Genomic DNA, 18,767 nt, shown 5'->3' on the forward strand with positions numbered 1-18,767 from the left:
TTCATATAAGCCATATAATATATCTATTAAATTTTATGTATTATTCCAAGACTTTATATAAAAACTAGAAAGCCCTAAATAAAAAAAGTACTCCACCTTTTACCACTGCCCCTGATACACACATTCCTACACTGACCATCCATTGGCTGCAATCCTTAGTACCATGCTGCTACTGCTAAATCACCTCAGTCGTGCCCAACTCTGTGTGACCCCATAGACAGAAGCCCACCAGGCTCCCCCTTCCCTGGGATTCTCCAGGCAAGAACACTGGAGTGGGTTGCCATTTCCTTCTCCAATGTGTGAAAGTGAAAAGTGAAAGTGAAGTCGCTCAGTCATGTCCGACCCTTAGCCACGCAATCAAGGGCAATTTTCCAAATCAAATGTGCACAAAATCCAAGGGAGAAAAGCAGAGTATTACAGTTTTCAAGCTAAGGTCTAATAAGGTCAATACTACTTTCCTAAATTTTGTTTTTCAGCCTTTTGAGGACTTTCTCCAGGAGTCAAAAGTCTGGGATTCAACATTTTGTGAGAAAAACCTGGAAAAAAAACCCACAACTAACTAATTTAGGCCTTCCATTGAAAGCTCTCTTTGGGAATTCCCTGGTGATCCAGTGGTTAAGAATCCACCTTCCAATGTAGGGGACACAAGTTCAATCCCTGGTCCAGGAACTAAGATCACACTTACCTCAGGGCAACTAAGCCCATGCCCCATGACTACTGAAGCCTGAGAGCCTACAGCCTGTGCTCTGCAACAGAAGAAGCCACTCTAGTGAGAAGCCCATGTACCACAACTAGAGAGGACCCTAGGAGACTTTTAGGTAAGCTTGTCTATAGCGCTCCAACCAACGGGTCAACCGAATCAGTCTGGTGCTAGGAGGGTCAGGTGATGCCACATGGAGAGGACAACTAGCCAATCGACTGGATTTGCTCCAGATTTCAGCCAGTTATTCAGTATGAGATAGACACTGCCAGGGAAATTGCAAAGTAAGATGATTTAAGATGAATCTTTCTAGAGTCATGGAAACAGGAAGATTTCAGTACCTCTCATAAGCATGCTTTCATTTACTTATGTGTGCAGGAAGAGTAGCACTGTATCTGATCCACAACACTCTAAGAAACGAAGTGATGGCTGGGGTTACCCAGTTATGGAGCAGTTTCAACATCTGAAGGCGAAAGACAGCTGAGAGGCCTCTGCATCCCATGGTTGGATGTTGGATAGAAACTGGAATGCTACTTTTTGTTATTTACAGAAGCTGTCAAAACACAGTTCACCAGATTTTAAACCACCACAGTTGTTTATAGGTAGTTGGCAAATGTCCATGTGGGATTTTATCTCAGCAAGGAAAATTTACAACTATCAAATCCAGCCCATGAGAACGTAGTTGATGAATAGCTACAAGTCTGCCTCCTGACCTTTTGGAAAGTGGACTGAGGTGCCACCCAATCCTCAGAAAGGCTCGACCCAGACCACAGCTGCTTCTCCCCAGAAGCAACCTCAAAGAGAGCAAACTTAGGATATTAAATGAAAATCCTGCAACGTCTGGCAATTTGGTCTAAATTGATTTTATATATATATATATATAAAGAGAACATACATCCTTCTGAATCTACCTTCTGCTAAATTTACGTTTTCTCATCACCTTTGTCCTTCCCCATAATGTGCAGTATTTTTTTTTCTTTAGCTATAGAAAAAATTGCTTTACTCTGACATTTAAACACATAAATGTTATTAGACTACAGGCTTCTCTGTCCATGGAGTTCTCCAGGCAAGCATACTGGAGTGGGTAGCCATTCCTTTCTCCAGGAAATCTTCCTGACCCAGGAAGTGAACCCAGGTACCCCGCACTGCAGGCAGATTCTCTACCATCTGAGCCAGGGAAGCCCCATATATAAAATAGATAACTAATACGGACCTACTGTATAGCACAGGAAACTACTCAATACCCTGTAATGGCCTATATGGGAAAAGAATCTAAAAGTGGATATATGTATACATATAACCGATTCACTTCACTGTACAACCGAAACTAACAGAATAATGTAAATCAACTACACTCCAATAAATTTTTAAAAAATAAAAATAAATAAATAAACATATAAATGACATTGGAACCCTCAGACATTGCTGATTAGAATGAAATATGGTGCAGTCATTTGGAAAATAGTGTGGCAGCTTCTCAAAATGTTAAACATGGAGTTACTATTATAGCCTAGCAATTCTGTTTCCAGGTATGTAGGCAACAGAAATGAAAACACTTATCTGCATAAAAACAAATACATGTTTATAGCAGCACTATTCGAAGTAGCCAAAAAGTGGAAACAACTCAATGTCCATCAGCTGATGAACAGATAATAAAATATGGAGGTGCCTGGTGGGCTGCAGTCCGTGGGGTCGCTGAGGGTCGGACACGACTGAGCGACTTCACTTTCACTTTTCACTTTCATGCATTGGAGAAGGAAATGACAACCCACTCCAGTGTTCTTGCCTGCAGAATCCCAGGGACGGGGGAGCCTGGCGGGCTGCCGTCTATGGGATCGAACAGAGTCAGACACGACTGAAGCGACTCAGCAGCAGCAGCAGCAGCATCCATATAGTAGAATATTATCTGGCACTAAAAAGGAATTAAGTACTGACGTGCTCCAAGCGGGACGCAAACTGAAAACATGCCAAGTGAAAGAAGTCAAGCACCCAGGATCAGAAGACATATGACTCCATTTTTATCAAATGTCCAGAATAAACACATTTATAGAGACACAAAGTAGCTTAGAGTTTACTTAAGGCTGTGAAGTTTGAGGGAGAAATGAGGAGGTGGAAGGTTCTTTTTGGGCAATAAAAATAGCCTAGAATTGTGGTGATGGTAAAAACCACTGAATTGTATGCTGTAAATTAGTACATTTTACGATATGCAAATTCTATCTCAATAAAACTTTTAAAAAATATATATACACCAAGAGAGGGTGGAGAGGATACATTAGGAATTTGGGGGTAAGAGATACACACTACCATATATAAAATAAATAAATGAAAAAGATCTACCGTAGAGCACAGAGAACTATACTCAGTATTTTATAATAACCCATATGGGGAAAGAACATATAAATATATATATATATATATATATATATGTATAAATGAATCACTTTCCTGTACACCTGAAACTAACATAACATTGTAAATCAACTATAATCCGATAAAATGAAAACAATTAAAAATACACACACAGACACAGATATAAACAGGCCAAGAGAAAGAAGCTCTTAGCCCGAGAACCTACAACTACACCCTGACTCCTCCCTGCCTGCCCCACCCTGGCCCCTCTCCCCAGCTTGTGCATAGTTCCTGACAGGTTTTTTCGGGGGCTTCACACAACCCCCCTGACATCAGCCCAGTCCCCGAGCCTTGGAAACCTACCTTCAGCTTGGCCGCCAGCCTCCCCACCCCGAGCCTCTCATAGCAATTTCTCTGTAAGTTGTCCACCTTTGTTAAAGTGTGAGCCAAACTGTCTGGTCTCATCTGCGCATCATTCAGGCAAAAATCTCCTTGGTGATGACAATGATGTTGGCTGTCAACTTTCAGGGCTACGCCGCTATCACCAAGCAGAGCCTGGATGGGAATCTAGACCCTGCACGGTGTTGTCTCCTTTTCAGTTTCTTTACTGAAGGTCCTCACAGGCCAGGCAGATAACGCTGAGCAGAGAGGGTGGCCTGTGAGGCAGCAGGGAGAGGTGGGGACTGTGGGGCCTGGCAGAGGCACGGCCTTCTGAAGGGGCAGTGTCCATGCCGTCCCTGCTGAGCTGATTGTGATCGGATAGGAATCTGTGCCTGGTACTTCTGGAGCTTCAAAGTGGAAATCTAAATTTCATGTGAAATCTTCTGATTTTTCAATGCTGGCAACTAACTGAAATTTTTAAAATTTATTTTAAAGAAGTATAGTTGATTTATTATGTTGTGCTAATTTCTGTTCTACAGCAAAGTGACTCAGTTAAACATGAAAGTGAAAGTCACTCAGTTGTGTCTGACTGTTTGTGACCCTGTGGATTGTAGTCTGCCAGACTCCTGTGTCCACGGAATTCTCCAGGCAAGAATACTACAGTGGGTTGCTGTTCTCTTCTCCAGGGGATCTTCCAGACCCAGGGATAGAACCCAGGTGTCCTGCATTGCAGGCAGATTTTTTACCATCTGAGCCACCAGGGAAGACCCCCAGTTATGCATACATATAAATGTGTTATACACACACATATTTTTCATTTTCTTTTCTACTATGGTTTATCACAAGATAATGAATATAGCTCCCTGTGCTCTACAGTCGGAGAAGGCAATGGCAAGCCACTCCAGTACTCTTGCCTAGAAAATCCCATGGATGGAGGAGCCTGGTGGGCTGCAGTCCATGGGGTCGCTACTAGTCGGACACAACTGAGTGACTTCACTTTTACTTTTCACTTTCACACATTGGAGAAGGAAATGGCAACCCCCTCCAGTGTTCTTGCCTGGAGAATCCCAGGGATGGCAGAGCCTGGTCGGCTGCCGTCTATGGGGTCGCATAGAGTCGGACACGACTGAAGCGACTTAGCAGCAGCAGCAGCTCTACAGTAGGACCTTGTTGCTTATCCATTTCCTATAAATAGTTTGCATCTGCTAACCCCAAACTCCTAGTCCATTCCTCTCCCATCCTCCTCCCCCTTGGCAACCAAAAGCCTGAAATGTTTACAAAAAAATAAATCCTGTGAACCCCCGCTATGTGGACTAAACGGAGCAGGTCAGCAGTTTAATAAAATCAGAAGCACAAATTTGGAACGGGCAGATGGATGACACGCTGAGGGATAAATCATTTGTGCCAGACAAGATAGGATTGTTGGAGGGACACACCCCACTCTGTGCAGCAAGCTGATCCTCAGAAGACCATCCTGGGCTTTAGCTCTTCACGAGGCGCTAAGAAGGGAGAGACTGAGTCTGAGGGGCTGAGAAGAGAGAGGGCTAAGAAGAAGCCGGAGACACAGGTCCCAGAAGCCTGTGCCCATCCTGTGAGACACATTAACAGGTGGTCGGTGCGGCCAGAGGAGGTGCTGCTCTCTGGGTGCAGAGCGGGGATACTGGGTGAGGCTGGCTGCAAAGGCAGCATTTGCATGTACATCATTTCTGGCCCTAGAGCTGGGCCTCACAAGCAGCCCCTGGAGAAGCGATGGAGCAGACTTGGGGGAATTTGTATTCACTGAGGGGTGGGGGCTGAGGGCTGAGGCAGGGAAACAGTAGGAGCTGAGCTGCAAATTGGGGCTTCCCAGGTGGCTTGATGGTAGAAAATCTACCTCCCAATGCAGGAGCCACAGGGGAAATGGGTTCAAGCCCTGGGTTGGGAAGATCCCCTGGGGGAGGAAATGGAAACCCACTTCAGTATTCTTGCCTGGAGAATCCCATGGACAGAGGAGCCTGGTGCATTACAGTCCACGGGGTTGCAGAGTCAGACACCACTGAGTGACCGAGCACACCTGACTGCAAATCAGCCTCGAGGGCAGGTGGTGGCCTGATGGGCTCCCAGGTGAGAGGTAAGACTGGAGGTCACAGGTGAGGGATCACTGCTGCTTACTCACCGAGCAGTGGCTGCGGCAAGTCCACTCTTGCAGGGAGGAGTATTAATATTTTATCACAGATCATGTTGAGCCAAGTGACCATGCAGCAGTTGCCTTTCAAACCAGAAGTGTGTGTCCTCTGTGTTATAACTTTTCCTTCCTTTAGCCAAAATGCCTAGTCCAACTTTTTTTTCTCTAATTAATCACATCCTGGGATCCACTGTATTAATATAAATCCAGTATTGCATGTCTTGCACATAACTTTTCTAAAGAACCTTAATTTATGAACTATATGTATCAGAATAGTGTACATAGCCACGTAATGTAAAAATGAAAAATCTACGTAATTAATGCCACCAACTATCCAAGTCTTACAGCAACTAGAACAATAAGTGAACCGTGAACAGTGCAAGGTCACACGAAGAGCCCCTCTGTCCCCAGGAGGGAGCCCCAGACTTAGCCAGCCCTATACTCTCCACCATGACACCACCCATCAGGAGATGATCACCCCGCCAGGCAGCACTCACATCGCCTCAACCTCACACGGAATCCGCATCCTCACTCCAGAGAAGGGCAATTCCAGGGCCAGATAAAGCCAGACGGAGAGCTGACAAGCAGGTGTGTGACCCAAGGGCATCTGCTTGCTGTGCCTTGTGGAGATGCTACGGCTCCTCTCCTTCACCAGCTGGAGCTCCCAGTGCCAGACTCCTGGGGGTGCTGTGGCTGGGGACTCATGACCTTCTCCAGAGAAGTACCTTCAGCTGAGGGGTTGGGCACCCTCACCCCTGCCCTGCACTCCTTTATGGGTTCTGCCTTAATAAATCGTGGGCAATGAATCCTTATTTCCGCTTCTAAGGAACCTAAGGCCCCGCTGCTACCTTTAAATATTTGCAATCAGTGCTTGTGAAAGTGCTGCACTCAGTATGTTGGAAAATTTGGAAAATTCAGCAGTGGCCACAAGACTGGAAAAGGTCCATTTTCATTCCAGTCCCAAATAAAGACAATGCCAAAGAATGGTCAAACTACTGTAATATTCTGTTCATTTCACATGCTAGCAAGGTAATGCTCAAAATTCTTCAAGCTAGACTTCAGCAGTATGTGAACCAAGGCCTTCCAGAGGTACCAGGTGGGTTTAGAAAAGGCAGAGGAACCAGAGACCAAATTGCCAACATCCATTGGATCATAGAAAGAGCAAGGGAATCCCAGAGAAACATCTACCTCTGCTTCACTGACTACACAAAACCTTTGACTGATGGAATACAACAAACTATGGAAATCTCTTAAAGAGCTGGGAATACCAGACCAAGTTATGTGTTTCCTGAGAAACCTGTATGCAGGTCAAGGAGCAATAGTTAGAACTGGACATGGAACAAGGGACTGGCTCAAAATTGGAAAAGAAGTACATCAAGGTTATATATTGTCACCCTGCTTGTTTAACTTATATGCAGAGTACATCATGTGAAATGCCAGGCTGGATGAATCACAAGCTGGACTCAAGACTGCTGGGAGAAACATCAACAACTTTAGATATGAAGAGTGCCCCCCTAATGGGAGAAATCAAGGAGGAACTAAAGGACCTCTTGATGAGGGTGAAAGAGGAGAGTGAAAAAACCGGTTTAAAGCTCAACATTTGAAAAATGAAGGTCACGGCATCTTGTCCCATCACTTCATGGCAAATGGAGAAAAAATGGAAACAGTGAAAGATTTTATTTTCTTGGGCTCCAAAATCACTATGGACAGTGACTGCAGCCCTGAAATTAAAAGATGCTTGCTCCTTGGAAAAAAATCTATGACAAACCTAGACAGCACATTAAAAAGCAGAGACATCACTTTGCTGACAAAGGTCCATCTAGTCAAGGCTATGGTTTTTCCAGCAGTCATGTATGGATGTGAGATTTGGACCATAAAGAAGGCTGAGTGCTGAGAAATTGACGCCTTCAAACTGTGGTGCTGGAGAAGACTTTGGAGAGTCCCTTGGGCAGCAAAGAGATCAAACCGGTCAATCCTAAAGGAAATCAACCCTGAACATTCATTAGAAGGACTGATGCTGAAGCTGAAGCTGCAATACATTGGGCCACCTGATGCGAAGATCCGACGCATTAGAAAAGACCCTGATGCTGGGAAAGATGGAGAGAAAGAGAAGCGGGCAACAGAGGATGAGATGGTTGGATGGCATCACCGACTCAATGGACATGAGTCTGAGCAAACTCCGGGAGATAGTGAAAGACTGTGGGGTCGCAAGAGTCAGACACGACTGAGCGACTGAACAAGACAACAGGACAAGCAGTGCCTGATTTTGAGGTGTACAGGGGCCCCCTCCTGTCTTGTGCCTGGCTGTGCATAGCATTGCTGGCCATGCCTCCTCTGGTTCCCACACAGGCCACTCAGGTGAGGCTTCTATCAGGTAGACTAGACTGTGCGTTTCTCTGCTTCCATTGTTCACTGGCAGCATCATTAAAATCTGTGCCCCCCAGCACAGCCTCTGAGGCCTTTCTTTCTCAGCCCTCTCCCTGCTTCCCCTGCCCCAAGCTAATGAATGTTCTAGACAGGCCCAAATCTGCTGCGCCTTCCACACCTCTGACTCTGCCCAAGCCTCTGTGCTACCTAAAACACCCCTCTTTCCTCCTGCTCTGCTCCCTTTCGTCGGCTGATACGAAAGCTCAGGGCAAGCATGTTCTCCTCTGGGAAGTCTCATCTGAGCTTCCCTGTCCCACCTGCCACCAACTCACTTCACACTGAGCGGGGTTAGGTGCCCTTCCTCAGAACACATCCATTTAACAAACAGCTCATACAACCCAACAACAACCAAACAAACAACCCAGGACTTCCCTGGTGGTCCAGTAATTAAGAATCTGCCTGCCAATGCAGAGGGACACAGGTTCGATCCCTAGTCCAGGATGATCCCACAACCTTGGAGCAACTAAGCCTGTGCACCACAACTAGAGAAAGCCCGCACACAGCAACAAAGACCTGGAGCAGTCAAAAATCTATATTAGAAAAAGATCAATACCCCAAGTATTGAAATACCCCATGCCTTTAAAACAAGCAAATTGAAAAACAGGCAGAAGACCTAAACAGATATTTCTGCAAAGAAGACATACAGATGGCCAATAGGCACATGAAAAGATGCTCATCATTGCCAATTATTAGAGAAATGCAAATTAAAACTACAATGAAGTACCACCTCATTGTCAGAAAGGCCATCATTAAAATATCTACAAATAATAAGTACTGGAGAGGGTGTGAAGAAAAGGGAACCTTCCTACCCTGTTGGTGGGAATGTAAGTTGGTGTAGCCATTGTGGGAAACAGTATGGAGGTTCCTTAAAAAACTAAAAATAGAGCTGCCACGTGATCCAGCAATCCCACTTCTGGACATACCTCCAGACAAAATTATAATTCAAAAAGATACATACATGCACCCCTGTGTTCATAGCAGCAGTAGCCAAAACATGGAAACAACCTAAACATCCATCAACAGAGGAGTGAATACAGAAGATGTGGTACATAAATACAATGGAATATTCTCAGCCTTAAAAGAATGAAATAATGCCATTTGCAGCAACATGGATTGACCTAGATATTATCATACTTAAATGAAGTAAATCAGAAAGAGAAAGACAAATCTCATATTTCATTTCTTAGTGTAATCTGGGGCTTCCCAGGTGGTGCTAATGGTAAAAAACCTGCCTGCCAATGCAGGAGACATAAGAGACACAGATTTGATCCCCGGGTTGGGAAGATCCTTTGGAGGAGGGCATGGCAACCCACTCCAGTATTCTTACCTAGAGAATCTGATGGACAGAGAAGCCTGGCAGAGTTGAACAAGACTGAAGTGACTTAGCATGCACACACACATATAAAACATGACACAAATGAACTTATCTACAAAACAGAAACAGATTCACAAACGTAAAGAACAGACTTGTGGTTGCCGAGGGGGAGGGGGTTGAGGGAGGGATGAACTGGGAGTTTGGGATTAGCAGATGCAAACAATTGTATACAGAATGGATCAACAAAAAGGTCCTACTGTATAGCACAGGAAATTATACTAAATACCCTGTGATAAACCATAGTGGACAAGAATATGAAAAAGTATGTGTGTATATGTATGCGTGCTGCCGCTGCTGCTGCTGCTGCTGCTGCTAAGTCACTTCAGTCGTGTCCGACTCCGTGTGACCCCACAGACGGAAGCCCACCAGGCTCCCCCGCCCCTGGGATTCTCCAGGCAAGAACACTGGAGTGGGCTGCCATGTATGCGTGAGTGCGTGCTAAGTCGTAGTCATGTCCAACTCTTTGCTACCCACTGAACTGTAGCCTGCCAGGCTCCTCTGTCCATGGGATTCTTTAGGCAAGAACATTGAAGGGGTTACCGTGCCCTCCTCCGTGGATGTGTATATATATATCTGAATCACTTTGCTATGCAGTAGAAGTTAACACAGCATTACAACACAACATACTTCAATAAAATAAAGAATTGTCTATTCGTGAGATGAGATTCATGTACCCTCAGTACTACCATTGTGCCTGGCACAGAGCAGGCATTCTACAAAGGTTTGTTGAATGAATGAATGAATGAATGTTGAATAAAGAACCTACCCAAATAATACCTTCAACCCGGAGGACACCCTAAAATTAACCGAGGACATTTCAGGAGAAAATCCTTTCAAACACTCACCCTATCCTACGCTGGGCTGCTACCAGACATTATGGACTGAATGCAGTGTGGGCAGCTTGTGTCATTAAAAGTTGGGGAAAAGCCATTAAGTCAAAAGCATCAAGTCTGAGAAAGGTGTTGTTGGCTAGAAACAAAATAGCACTCTTATGTTTTGAAATATTTTTGAAATTATCAAGGTGTTACACACAGTAACTCAAGTTTTATAAACTGTTTAGCTGAAATTTTCATTCTGATTACAAATGAAGGGCATGATGTATAAAACACCTTGAGAGAAGCCTCCAGGGAAGCAAGCAGATTTGTGTGTTTAGAACCAAGGCTGGGCTTCCCAGGTGGTCCAGGGGTTAAGGCTCTACACTTCCACTGCAGGGGGGTACACGTTCGATCCCTGGTCCCGGAAGTTCCACATGCAGTGAGGTGTGGTCAAAAAAACAGAACCAAGGCTGAAGTCTGCATCCTTTCCTTCTGTCTCTGCACCAGTGCTCTCAACCTGGACAGCCTGGCTTATGGTCCAAACAAGGAGTGATGTGTGGAGGGAGAGGGAGAGGGAGGAAGGCAGATGAACTAGGAAGCCAATTGTTTCTGCCACTTTGGTTTTGGTTGAAAATTGCTATTCACCCATTTAAAGTAAATAGCTATGTTTGACGTCAAAATGCATTGAGTGAGTGGGGGTGAGTGGTCTTGCCAGGAGGGATTCACCTCTGTTAGCCCCTGAGGGTCCCTACATAGACCACTGAGAGCTGAGGAGGGGCCAGTGAAGACAAGGTGGATGAGGGGAGGGAAGAAGCGCTGGGAAGGAGTTCCGGCTGAGCATTTTGGGGGAAAATGAGACAAGAAGAGCCAGGGGCCAAGAATATACATCACCCAAAATGTAAAGGTCTGACAACACCCACCTGGGCAATGACGCAGGAGAAAAGGGAGTGTGTGCGGTGGGCACACCCATATCAGAGAACAATTTGGCATTAAAAGGTGACACTGAAGCTCTGTGGACTGGCAGTTACACCTCTAGGTACACAATGTAGAAAACTCTGGAACACACACCCCAGACCATGCACAAGATATGCAACAGCAGTGCTGGTCACAGCAAAAAAAAAAAAAGTAGTGGCAATAATCCATAGGTCTGTTAGCAGTGAGAAGATTTTTAACATTGCCATAAACACATACAGCAGGGAACTACGATGGCTCTGGGTTAACATGGTTAGACCACGAGCACACAATGTTGGATCAAAAAAGCAAGTTACAAAAGAACTGATGCAGAGTATGATTTCATTTATATAAAGGTCAGGGACTTCCCCGGTGGTCCAGTGGCTAAGACTCTGTGCTCCCATTGCAGGGGGCCTGCGTTGGGTCCCCGGTCAGGGAACTAGATCCCATATGCCGCAAGGAAGATCAAAGATCCTGTATGCCACAATAAAGACCCAGCACAGCCAAAAAGAAAAAAGATCAAACACTGGCAGAGCAATACCATGTGTTATTTAGGGGTGCCCACGTATGTGTCAAAACTATTAAAATAAATCAAAAAATGATTGCCACAAAATTCAGAATAGTGGTTGTAAAGTTACTGTTAGTGCTTTATGTCTTAATGTCTTAAAATCAATTTTCAATATATTATCATTCTTTAAACTGTGCATATTATTATATATTTATATGTGCTATTTATCGATACTTCTTAAAGAGTTGTTTTCAAAAAATAAGTAAAGAGAGATGGTGAGTCAGAAGCCCACGGGAAGCCTCTGGGCAGGGGGCAGGGTCTCACATCAGCTGAACCAAGGCAATTGTTCCAGATCTAAATGGTGAGCTTCACTCAAAGGCCCTGAAGCTCATACACCCTGGTCACCTCCTCCCACCACCAAAAAGCCTCGGTTGTTGCCTCTCTTCCTCTGCTACTGGGGTTTTAGCAACCTGTATCCCCCTGCTCAGTGCCGCCTATAGGCACTTGAACATGTTCTGACGCCCCCACACAGGCTGAAGCCCACAGTCTTTGCTTACTCTCTGTCCTTAGATCAAGAGGCCTCTAGGGACTTCCCTGGTGGTCCAGTGGCTGGGACTCCTCACTCCCAATGTTGGGAGCCCAGGTTCAATCCTTGGTAGGGGAACTAGATTCCACATGCATGTTGCTACTAGGAGTTCACAGGTCTCAACTAAAGAGCCTGCATGCTGCAAGAAAGACCGAAGATCCCACATGCTGCAACTAAGACTGCTGCTGCTGCTGCTAAGTCACGTCAGTCGTGTCCGACTCTGTGCGACTCCATAGACGAAAGCCCACCAGGCTCCCCCGTCCCTGGGATTCTCCAGGCTAAAACTAGGTGCAGCCAAAAAAGAAAGAAAAGAGGCGTCTAGTATCTGCTAGCTATGGGCTGGATTCATCACCTACAAGACACGATCCACGCTCTGCTGCCACCATGCTTTTGTACACCCTGTTTCCCTGCCTGGACGCCATCCTCATGGCCTACCCCATGATGTCCTCTGAGGATAACTGGATGCCCCCCCTTTATGTGTTAGGACTTTTCCTATCCCCCCAATCAGTTCTGTACTCCCTCTTCTGGACCCACACAGAACCCCTCGTGTGCCTTGATGGCAACACTTAGCAAGTGCTGTAATTTCTTAATGACATGGCTCTATCCCCGTTAGACTTTAAGATCTTTAGAATGAGAACTTTTGTCTACTGGTCTTTTTACATAGGTGATACTCAAAACATCACCCAAGCAGGACTTCACCGGCAGTACACAACAAGCATGGATACAAAGCTGGAGCCAGGTCCTGCAGGTCCCCCCGTGCCCAGACTGCTAGGTATTAACAACTTGGTTACTGCATCACTGGAGGTGAGGGGTGGCAGAAGGGCGGCCAGGCAGATGAGCTGGGGGACAGGAACAGGACAGTGTGTATTTCTCAACCAGTACAGAGATATTTCAACATTTAACAAACTTTAACAACTGGTGTGGCCATTATATCTCGATGTCTAACTGCTCAACATTCATCTTCTTTATGTCCCTAGAGACACATGGCACTGTGCCTGGTAGTAGGTATTCAATAAATATTTACTGGAAAAACAAGAAACATCTTAAAGTACACCTAAGTCATCAACTATTTTCCCAGCAAGGAGAAAGGACTTGAGATTTGGCTTCCATTGTGACCATATACTGTCTGTGCCTTCTCTGCCGCCAATCTATCTAAAAACAGGTTAATGTCTGGGCATGAGATGCAAGCTGGTCCAACAACATTCAATCCAATCCCGAGACTTCTATGTGAATACTCCCAGCCTCACAGCCCCTCCAACCACCCCTGTGGTCAGTAGTGTTTGGACCTTCTGGCAGCTGTCTTGCCCCGTGCAGGGGAGCCTGTTGAGAAAGAAGCCTGCACAGGGCAGCAACGCCAAGACATGGAAAGGATCAGGTTTCTCCAACCTTTGTTAAAACTCTAGACCCAGCCATGCCTGAAGATCCACCTTGTTCCTTTCAGGTTGATGACCTAATACACTCCTTTCCTGCTGACGGTATTTTGACTTGACTGGGTTTGTTTGTTTCCTTTTTTAAATTTTGGTTTTTTGGTTTTTGAGTTTTTGTTTTTTGTCTTTGCAACTACAAGTCCAGTCTAATTCAGCTAGGAGGAAAACTTCCCATTAGGAAAAATAGAAATCTAAGTTTTTACATATGTGAGTCTCTCTTTTCACATCCCATGACACTTTGGTAATTCATTTTGATAACGTACCTTTCACCAAGTAGAACATTTGATAGATTTATAAATGAGGGAAAGTCCAGTGTGTTCATGACAGGATAGGCATGAATGGGAATAAGCAAAGTCTCATCTCCCTAAAATTAACAAGAAAAAAGTCAAGTTAACCATGCTTAAGACTATAATTTTCAAAGATGAATTTGTAGATCCTTTATTTCTTGTCCTGTTTTCTATCATTAAAAAATATTTCCAGAAAAAAAGGGAAAACATTTCCTTAAAAAAAAAAAACCTGAGTGCTTAAATATAACATTTGAAATATGGACTTTTCTTAGTTATAAACAAAGAGAAAATTTTAAGTATATTTCATTAAAATTACATTCAATATTATTCAGGAAAGCTAATCATATGATGACTTCATGTATAGATGAAGACAGTAATCTGTTTCTATTTCAGAATATTACAGAGAAAACGGTTTTGCATGGCCTGAGATAAAGAAAAACCAGCACAGAATCAGCTGATCCAGACAGCACTGAGCAGCAAACACTGGACCAGCCAGAGGCACAGAACCCTGCTTCTAGACCTGCACAGTGCATGACCTTGAGTAAGACTTCTGACCTCCCCACAGCTCATGTCTTCCTTTGCTTCCAGCTGGGCATAATTCCACCTTTCTTCAAAGGTATTTTTGAGAATGAAAGCAGATGATGGCCTTAAAGAGTTTAAAGAGCCATAGAAATAGGAGGCACTACTACCATTGCTACCCAGCAGCAGGACACCTGCCCTGGTGTGCTATACAGTGCCTGTTACTAGGGACTTCTGTTCTTGGGACAGAGTATTCCTTCTGAAAGCAACATTCTGGTCTCATCTTTAGTTCCCTCTGTCCTTTTAAAAGCTGAAATTTGTTTACTGCTAAAGCATACTCTTCCACTTTAGTTTTGCAAAGTTAAATTTCATTACCCTGAGGCTTCTCAACTTGTAAGGGCCAAGCATGAAAGTCAGAGCAGGGGGGCAGGAGGTGGGGGGAGTGCCAGTTTTGAGGGAGGGACTGACAGCATGTGGATCTGGGGTCTGGGGGCCAAGGATGAATTAGGTGGCCTGGAAGAGGCTCACAGAGCACAGCCTCTGGGGTCGGGCCATCAGGCCCCCTTCTCCCTACAGACCCCCAGAGCTGCCTCGGAGGACGTCAGCCATTAGTCCTAGGTGTTCATAATCACAGCTCAAGGGTTGTTGCTGATTTTCTCACCTAGCACTTAAAGGAGGATGTTTAAGTTATTTGAAAAGCGTTCAGTAACTCCCAGGACCACAAGATAATTTAGGTTTTTAGGCCAGGAAAGGTGAAAACAAGCAGTGTCTCTGGCTCTGCCCCAGTGCTCAGCAACCTGAGGCTTCCCCAGCTGGGACCCACATCGCTGGACAAGGACCCTCAAGCCACTCAGGTTGCTGCCTAAGTCATTGGGCTGAGAAAATTTATACTTGTAACTCCATCTCTTTCTTCTACTCTTGAAGATATAGTTTTGATACCATCCCACTCCCCCAAAATTTAATTTTAAGGAGCTTACCTTACAGTGAACGCGGATGCAATCATAATAGTATCGCCACTCATCTGGAGAAAATGTAATGGTGATCCTGAGAGACAAGCCAGGGACAAGGCGGTGCTCCTGGAAGACAAGGGGGTTCTTGTCGGGAGACCCCAGAGACCTCAGGAGCAGGACCATAGGGACAACACAGTACATACCGTCCCAGACAGACCCACTACATGGAAAGCCACATCCAACAATGAACATCGAGCGAGAACAGGTCACCCAGTGACACTTACCTTTTTCACGTACTTGATCTGAAAGTATTTGGTTTGCGGGGGTAAAATATGAACATGTATGTCTTCATCACAAATATTGACCAGATGCTGGAGAGAAAAAGAAGCATTCACATGAGCACACTGCTTTATCTATCTGCACAGATATTTACACCTCACCTTGTTCCTAAAGGGAGGTGGAGATACGGTGGGTTTTTATTTTTATTATTTAAAAATTTTTAAAATTTTACATTGAAATAGTTGATTTATAATGTTCTATTAGTTTCACATGTACAACAAAGTTATGAGTTATACATATACGCATTCTTTCTCAGACTTCTTTTCCATTTATCACAGACACTGAGAAGTGTTTCCTGTGCTCTACAGTAAGTCTCTGTTGATTATTTTATAGGAGTGTATATATGTCAATCTCAAACTCCTAATTCATCACTTCCCCTCAACCTTTCCCCTTTGATAACCGTAAATTTGTTTTCAGAGTCTGTTTCTGTTTTGTAAATAAGTTCATTTGTATCATTTTTTAAGATTCCATATATAAATGATATCATATGGTATTTGTCTTTCTGTCTTACTTCACTTAGTATGATACTCTTTAAGTTCATCCATGTTGCCACAAATGGCATTATTTCATTATTACTCTAGGAGGTGAGTCCAAAAAGTTCTTGCTGCGACTTATGTCAAAGAATGTTCTGCCTATGTTTTCCTCTAAGAGTTTTTATACTATCCAGTCTTACATTTAGATCTTTAATCCATTTTGAGTGTATTTTTTGCATATGATATATGTTCTACTTTCATTCTTTTCAATGCAGTTCTCCAGTTTTCCTAGCACCACTTATTGAAGAGACTGTCTTTTCCTCCATTGTGTATTCTTGCCTCTTCTGTCATAGATTAATTGACCATAAGTCTGTAGGTTTATTTCTGGGCTTTCTCTCCTGTTTCACTGATTTGTGTGTCTGTTTTAGTGTCAGTACTATACTGCTTTGATTCCTGTAGCTTTGTAGTTTAGTCTGAAGTCAGGAAACCTGATTTTTCCCATTCTGCTTTTCCTTTCTTGAGATTGTTTTCGGAAATCATATACCACTTAAAGAATCATGAAATAGATACAACAAATACCAATGAGAGAATAATGAAATATGCCCATGTGAATCAGCCCAGCCTAAGACTTTTCCAGAGGTGCAACCCCAGGTGCCCCTCTGTGTGACCTGGCACACTCCCCTCTTCCCATCCTGACCAGTCACTTGTGTACTTTTTTGTTGAACTTACTCCTGTGATCCAACTACGCTAAGAAGACAGTCACCTGCTCACCCTCAGTTTCTCTAATTACATGCCACTTGTCCTGGGGACCTGGTGACACTTAGGCAGTCAAAAAATCAGGAAAAGGAGTGTGGAGAGGACAGCCTTCAATCCATCCCTGGAGCTAATAAAACAGAACACAAAGTCAGGAGTTCTCTCCTGGAGTCAGGAGCAGGCCCTCCTTTGAGACAGAACAACCTGCTTAGTAAGTTAAGTGGGTGTCTGAGTAGAAATCTTTTTCCCTTCTCTACATGAAAGGGGAGCAAGGATTCTGGGTTCTGGGATCTGGCCTTCACCTGGGCAACAGGACAGTTAAGAGGCCCTTGGTTTTTAATGTCCAGACCAGAGGCTGGGTGTGCCACATGGCCCACTGTCCAAGGCCTCAAATTCACTGAGTCTCTAAGTTAGACTTAAGATATAATTTCTTGATGAGATGACATCAAGGCTTGCATCAGTTAAAAGTTCTCATTGGTCATCTGTTCCGTTCCGTTCCGTTCCGTTGCTCGGTCGTGTCCAACTCTATGCGACCCTGTGGACTGTAGCCTACCAGGCTTCTCCGTCCATGGAATTCTCCAGGCAAGAATACTGGAGTGGGTTACCGTTTCCTTCTCCAGGGGATCTTCCCAACCCAGGGATCGAACCCGGGTCTCCCGCATTGGAGGCAAACGCTTTAACCTCTGAGCCACCAGTGAATATTCTTAAAGTGACTCCGTTGGCATATTTTTTTTGACTATAGTTGATTTACAACACTGTGTTAGTTTCAAGTGTCAAATTCAAGTTTCAGATTCTTTCCCAGTATAGGTTATTACAAGATACTGAATATAGTTCCCTATGCTATACAGTAAGTGCTGTTGCTTATCTGTTTTATATATAACAGTGTCTGTCTGTTAATCCCAAACCCTTAATTTATCCCTCACCTCTTTCCCCTTTGGTAAGTACAAGTTTGTTTTCTTGGTCTGTGAATCTGTTTCTGTTTTGTAAATAAGTTCATTTGTAGTATTTTTTTTATTCCACATATAAGTGATATCATATAATATCTGTTTTTCTCTGTCTGACTTACTTCACTGAGTATGACGATCTCTGGTCCATCTATGTTGCAGCAAACCTAAGTGTCCATCAATAGATGAACAGATAAAGAAAGTGTGGTATATACAATGGAATATTACTTAGCCAAAAAAAGAATGATACATTGCCATGTGCAGCAACATGGCATATCTTTTTAACACAGGAGAAGCCTGGAAAAAAAAAAAAAAGCTGCCAAGATCTCTCTTGACCTCCAAGGAGCCTGGCACACAGGAATCTTGGTGAAAGTGTGGACTCTGGAGTCTTCTGACCCCAAGAGTGGTCCTTCCAGGAGACTCGAGGTACATACAGGGACATTTCAATGTCCAAACTTCATTTGCTACCTTTTTAAATTTTTTATAGTTTGTCAGCAGGTCAGTTTGATTTCTTGTCAAAAAAATCTATGCTTTCAGGGCTAAAATGGCATTCTTGCCTTTTCATTTATAACTAACACTGAGGGGAAAATAATCATCACTGAAAGGGAAAAAAGAGGACTTCCTTTGTGGTACAGTGGATAAGAGTCTGCCTGTCAGTGCAGGGGATGGAGTCCAGTAGCCTGGTCCGGGAGGATCCTACATGCTGTGGAGCAACCAAGCCTCTGTGCTACAACTACTGAGCCCACGCACCTAGAGCCCACCAGCCGCGACTACTGAGCCTGTATGCTGCAACTCCTGAAGCCCTGGTGCCTGGAGCCT

General features: G+C 44.3%; 1 protein-coding gene across 1 annotated transcript in view; it reads right to left on the reverse strand.

Moving 5' to 3' along the window:
* Window positions 1–18,767, reverse strand: part of CFAP221 (cilia and flagella associated protein 221) — a 123,136-nt gene that overhangs the window by 92,383 nt on the left and 11,986 nt on the right. Inside the window, exons 4-6 of the mRNA XM_055398550.2 lie at window positions 15,724–15,810; window positions 15,467–15,565; window positions 13,947–14,047 (exon numbers count right to left, since the gene is read on the reverse strand). Of these exons, the coding sequence (XP_055254525.2) occupies window positions 13,947–14,047; window positions 15,467–15,565; window positions 15,724–15,810 (287 nt within the window). The remainder of the gene's footprint in view (window positions 1–13,946; window positions 14,048–15,466; window positions 15,566–15,723; window positions 15,811–18,767) is intronic.

This window comes from Moschus berezovskii, chromosome 2 (assembly GCF_049115385.1).
Source record: "Moschus berezovskii isolate FMDL1 chromosome 2, NW_MosBer_1.0, whole genome shotgun sequence".
In the NCBI taxonomy this organism is placed as follows: Eukaryota; Metazoa; Chordata; class Mammalia; order Artiodactyla; family Moschidae; genus Moschus; species Moschus berezovskii.